Below are 5753 nucleotides of genomic sequence, written 5' to 3' on the forward strand. Positions count from 1 at the left end.
AAAATCGCCAAACTGGTACGGTTGGCTTTTTGGTTCAGAAACGGCTTTAAGCCGGATCTAATTTGAAATGGTAGTCACCCGTACTCGAATAGTTGCTATTGCACGTTGTTGCTTTCACATTTTTATTGGTGTGTCCGGATTGATTGTTGCATATTCTTATTTCTTATTATTATAGTTTATTGTATTATTTTGAAACATATGGACAGAATGGATTCTATTAGAACCCTCTGTGGACCCCACATGGCCCAACAGTCACATTTATATAAATATGCCGCAGACTACTGGATTATTTTCATATGCCAAAACGCCCTAATCCCTCCAAAACGCCGAAACGCGATCTCCCTCTCCCTCTTTTTCGATCTCCCTCTCCCGATCTCAACCCTCTCTCTCGATCTCCCTCTCCCCATCTCCCTCTCTTTCAATCTCCCTCTCCCGATCTCCCTCTCTCAATCTCCATCTCTTTCGATCTTCCTCTCCCAATCTCAACCCTCTCTCTCGATCTCCCTCTCCCTGCAACATCCACCATCCCACGATAGTCCCCAACACATGGGGTATCTAACATTGTAGAAGCAGCAACAGAAGCTCCATATCTGTTGTCCACGGTTGAATGGGGAAGACTGAAGGGAGGGAGTGAGTGCAGCAGCATGCAGATAGGTACACCCAACCCCTTCTTACAGCATTTGTTGCAATAATGATAAATCCCCTATTTCCCTGCTTTAGAAAACTATGAAGGTTCTAGTTTACCATATTATCTCTTTTCGGGAAGTCTGTTTCCCCATTTGCATTTTCAAATGCCGGTTCCTCAATTGACATGACACTACCTGTGTAGGGAAAAGATAGAACTCAAACATTCAGGATAGAACAACTTTTAGCCAACTGCAAGTGATGGTTTGATTGAGAAATTACCTGTTTTAGTGCTAATTATGGTCTAAGCTTTTTATTGACAACTATGGCCTGTGACAATAGCATCTGAGGACCATGAAATAGAAAATAGAAGAATAATGTCTTTTGTAAGGTGAAGACAAGTAAAACAACATTGGAAAATCAATAACCAACACAACCAAAGAAATTTTCAGTTGAAAAGCAAAATCTAAATCCTGTTTTCTTATGTCTGTAACATCTCTGTAGTCTAACAAACTAAGGATGAGAATATAGGCTAATTAGTTAGAGCAGTTCTATTTATTTTTATTTGATACTTGTTTGAGACTTGATATCACACAGATGGTTGGGAAGAGAATGCATTAACTGGTTGTGATATTGGTTTTGATGGAATGTTTTTTCTTTTTTTCTTTTATTCCATTTGGCGTCCATTTGTTTCATAAACTGCGGCCCATCTGACGAGGTAGATCAAAAGCTTAAGGGAGTGTGTGTCCGGCCTTCGGAAGCCAAAAGCCTTGTATTTTACAGTGGGTTATTTAATACTCTGGCAGGACGCTTGATGCACAGGCACTCAGAATTGTACAGGGGCCATGCATTAACTCAAATCAAACCGACTAAGCTGTGTAAACAACTGTTTCTAAGATGCAGTCCCAAAATCAAATTCGTTGAACCATCCTAACCTCAGATTTTGTTGAAATGGGATCATTTATATATTTTCATTTATAACCATCCAATCAATGTCATCCAATCCGATAGCCACATAATCAAATGAGTATAATGTTTAATTCATGATACATCTAGATGCGACCCGTTACTTAGATTAATTTTGAAGTGCTTGTAAGCCACTTATGCAATTTCTAATTTCAAAATGCCTGCGTATCATCCATCGCACTAGCCAGAGTATTGAAGTTACTTCCCTATTTTATTACATAGAAAATGGACCATCTCATCACATAACAAATACAAGCATGGGTCCTTAGTTTAGTCATCAAGTCCTTCAGCTCCTTTGTTTTTTCCGTAGCAGAGTTTTTTATTTTTTATTTTTATTTTTTGTCACACGTGGAGAGACAAACATTGCTGCTCATTGTCAATGAGTGCATTTGCATCAGGGATATGGCTCGATAGAATACAGCCACTTCTGGTTCAAATCATTAGACTCTTTCTGCATGTGGACCCCGGTGTGGTGCAAGGAAGGACATGATGAGGTCGATCATCATCTCACTGAGCTCTTTGGAAACAAAATTACAACTCTTTAAATAAGGATATCGAACTCAGTACGAAGATTTAGACTTAGACTCCAACTCAAACACTCTAAAAAATGTGACTTCAAGCTGGCAACTGTATCCGATTTCATCCACTCTTGCTTCTGCTTGTGGGAAAATTGGATCTGTTTTACTCTATATGGTTGGAAACTGTCTTGGGTCTTGGTTGTGGATACTCTCTGACACTGCACTTTGGGGTTATGCTTCTAGTTTTTGTCTGCATACAATATTCATTTTTTGTCTTTTTGGCTCTGGCTCTGGTTATGGTATTACAAAAATAAGAGAAACATATGCACACATAGTTCAAATTTCACTATCATTTATGCCTGTGATCTTTTTCTTGCCAGATGCCATGGTTCCAAATGTCGTCTGAATGCATCATGTCACATGTTTTGTATTTATTGAAGTACCTTTGATATGACACACTCTGATGTTTTGAAACTAGACAAGTGCCACATTTGGCAATGTTCAACTGGAGACATAATGAATGAAGAAGAGTGATTTTTATTTATTTATTTATTTATTTTTTGCTATCGAGACTTTTGCATCAACAGGTAAAATGTAGTTGTGTGGTATTTGAATTATAATTGCAACACAAGTATTTTGCTAATATAAATTTGATGTTCTTTAATGTAGGCTGCATCACTACCAAAGAACTGTGTACTATGATGAGATCTCTTTGGCAAAATCCAACTGAAGCTGAGCTCCAAGATCTCTTTATTATTATTTTTTCTGTTGTCTTTTCTGAAGAATTCTTAACGTCATGCATATATGACATTTTCAACTTGAAACAGAGCTGCTTTTGTTAAATAGATTGAGCCATTGAGGGGTTATCTTTGACTTGATTGAACTGATTGATTACTATTTGCAGCTGAGCATATTTCTCTTATTGGTAAATTGTACAAAGCACAAAGCAGTTTTCTGCATATAATTTCTTGTTTCTACTCTTCACTGTATGTGGTCTTAATCTGTTGTCAATGACACTCAAGAACTTAAAGTAGGATTCAAGCCTGAACTTGATTCTTTGAAGTATTACAATGGTTTGTCACATGGATATGAAATAGCTCCTTGCCAGTATAGTACATAAGTGCCCAAATTTGGAGTTCAGAATAATACATATGAATTTGCTTTGTTTTACAATCTTTGTAATCTTTTTATGGAAATCTGTACCCATGCATTGTTGGGGAAACTGAAAAATGGTTTCAAAGACTTTTGGTTCTTCTTCTCAGGTATGAAACTGACACAGGGATGAACGTGATGAGGATAACTACTCCAAATTCACGGAGCTTCTCTGGACTCCTCACAGAGACTTCTTGAATCCACGAGGAAAGAAAGCAGAAAACAGAAATAAATTCTAATAAATTCGAAATTGATTAATTAATTAATCAAAACGAGTTCACAACCCTTATTTAGGGGTACCAAGTAATGGGAAAGAAATTAGAATCAAACTACAACTCAAACTCTTAGAATCCGTGACTTACTATAAATAGTAAACTTACTATTTATAGACGGTCGTGATGTCTACTAGTGCACAAGGTTTTCGGCCAAAAATAGTAAGTGTCCTATTTGGCTTCACCAAACCGTTCTCCTAATTATTCTAAGCTCTTTTCACGTTGGGCGCAACTCCTAAAGCCCGACGGATGAAGAGTTATAATCAAACTAAAACTTACTATTTATAGTAAAAACGAAATTAAAACAGGGAAACGACCATCGATCCAGGGGTTTTCACAATTCTGGGCTGCGAAACCTGGCATAGCAGGGTTGGTTGGCTTAAGTAGCTTGTTCTACCCCAAAATCATATATTTTACGTCAGATAACTCATTCCGGATTGCAAGATACGCCCGATTTAAGGTTCGATGGTCTGGATCACTTCTGTCGTCGACCGGGCCTTTTCTGATCCATCTTGGCCATGTAACTGTCCGCGACCCGCTCTACATCAGTAACTTCTTGTTCTGTTCTTTATTTATTATTTTAAATTTCTATAGTTTGCTGACATATCATGTTGTCCAACCACCAGATTTTCACAAGTGCCTTTCCTGTTCATTATAGTCCTCCAAATGGTTTCCATTTTGAAGTCAATGATGAATCTTCACCTATACAGGTACCTACTTATGACAGTTCTCATGTACTCATTTGGATTTTGTTATAACTGTATCTCCTCATTGCTATCATGGAACAATTGTAGGATGATCCTCGGCTATATGACTACAATGTTGAACAATGCATAAGTGATTTCATTGATGCTGCTAGGACTAAAGTAAGAATTTTGTGTACTCTTCATATGAAGTGTCCTAGTGGTTTCTGATAAGAGTACAATGCAGCCCATGCATTTTATTTGGCTTTGATGAACAGGCAAATGTGATACGTACAAATCACATCATGTGGACAATGGGTGATGATTTTCAGTACCAATATGCTGAATCTTGGTTCAAACAAATGGACAAGTTTAGCCATTATGTTAACAAGGGAACGCACTAGGACAAAATTCAAACTGCCCTTCAATCTTGGGTGCAAACTTGGAAGTAGTTCTATTCAACTTTAGAATATTGTTGCTTTTCTTCTTCTCCTTTTTTTTTTAAAAAAAAAAATAATTTAATTTAATTTAATTTAATTTTTATTTTTATTTTTTATTTTTTTGATAACTATAAGAGCCAACATATGACCAAAGAATGTAGGTACAGAATAGTCATACAACAGATTAACATTACATTTGTTCTTGTTCTAACTTGGAGTTAATACAAAGAATGTAATTTTTTTTAGCAGTTGAAGTTCTGTGATATTTGGTGGAGGTATCCAGAATGGAAAATCATTGTCTACCACTAATTTTTATATAACTATTAACTTGTAGGCAGTTATCTATTTGGATGGTGATGGTTGCAAGTTAAGAAGTGGACTGGTGAAAATTGAGGAAGGTTTAACTCTTGACACGTTAATTGCTTATGATTCATGTGATCTTTGGTTAAGTACATTTCTTTGACAAAGCTTCCTAGAAACCAAACTAATGATAATTGCCAACTCTTAAACTCACGGATACACATGCCCTTAACAGCAAGATGACTTTCATGCACCATCTCTGCAAGGTAACACCTTTCATCCAAAGTGATGCTTTTTCTTCCACTAGGCTATTAGGCAGCAGTCTTTGAAATATAATGTGAACAATTAGTCTTTTCTTTCAGTTTTAGCTGGCATGTACATGTACATTTTCACATACACGTCTACTTATTTGGGCTCTCTATGAAATATAATGCCAACAATTAGTATTTCATTTCAATTTCAGCTGGTATATACTTATTAGATGTTGTGAACAAAAGCAGAGTTCGTCATCATTGTTCTTCTATACTATGATTAGTTTTTTTTAAGGTGCGACTACATGCAGAAAGAAAGAGAGTCGGGTTTCAATATTGTGCAACAATGCCCACTTTTTCCTATGCTATGGCCCACTCAAGCTTTAGATCTACCTTATTTTTTGGGCTGACACTGTAACATAAACCTGATGTGATGTAGTCATCATTAGAGCTGTACACGAGCAGGCTAAACTCGGGTACTCGATCGACTCGACTCGGAATACTTGACTCGCTACTCGACTCATCTGAGTTAGAGCCGAGTACGAGC

The 5753-nt window shown here is 37.0% G+C and overlaps 1 protein-coding gene across 2 annotated transcripts; it reads left to right on the plus strand.

Annotated features, from left to right (window-relative positions):
• Nucleotides 1–4111: 4111 nt before the first annotated feature.
• On the plus strand, nucleotides 4112–5316 carry LOC131254009 (alpha-mannosidase-like). 2 transcript variants are annotated; one of them, XM_058255068.1, is made up of 3 exons: nucleotides 4112–4242; nucleotides 4327–4398; nucleotides 4494–4640. In XM_058255068.1, the coding sequence occupies exons 1-3, from the start codon at nucleotides 4141–4143 to the stop codon at nucleotides 4617–4619; spliced, it is 300 nt and encodes a 99-aa protein (XP_058111051.1). In that variant the 5' UTR covers nucleotides 4112–4140; the 3' UTR covers nucleotides 4620–4640. The 2 variants fall into 2 exon arrangements, 1 of the variants encoding a protein (XP_058111051.1); XR_009175426.1 differs by lacking the exons at nucleotides 4327–4398; nucleotides 4494–4640 and adding an exon at nucleotides 4990–5316.
• Nucleotides 5317–5753: the final 437 nt, after the last annotated feature.

The sequence above is a fragment of the Magnolia sinica genome, chromosome 8, assembly GCF_029962835.1.
Source record: "Magnolia sinica isolate HGM2019 chromosome 8, MsV1, whole genome shotgun sequence".
In the NCBI taxonomy this organism is placed as follows: Eukaryota; Viridiplantae; Streptophyta; class Magnoliopsida; order Magnoliales; family Magnoliaceae; genus Magnolia; species Magnolia sinica.

What these genes read in the sequence shown, in the direction of transcription:
- LOC131254009 (XM_058255068.1), top strand. Translation starts at nt 4,141, where the DNA reads ATGTTGTCCAACCACCAGATTTTCACAAGTGCCTTTCCTGTTCATTAT. An exon ending in ATGAATCTTCACCTATACAG is followed by an intron (nt 4,243 to 4,326) that starts GTACCTACTTAT and finishes GAACAATTGTAG; the next exon opens with GATGATCCTCGGCTATATGA. An exon ending in TTGATGCTGCTAGGACTAAA is followed by an intron (nt 4,399 to 4,493) that starts GTAAGAATTTTG and finishes TTTGATGAACAG; the next exon opens with GCAAATGTGATACGTACAAA.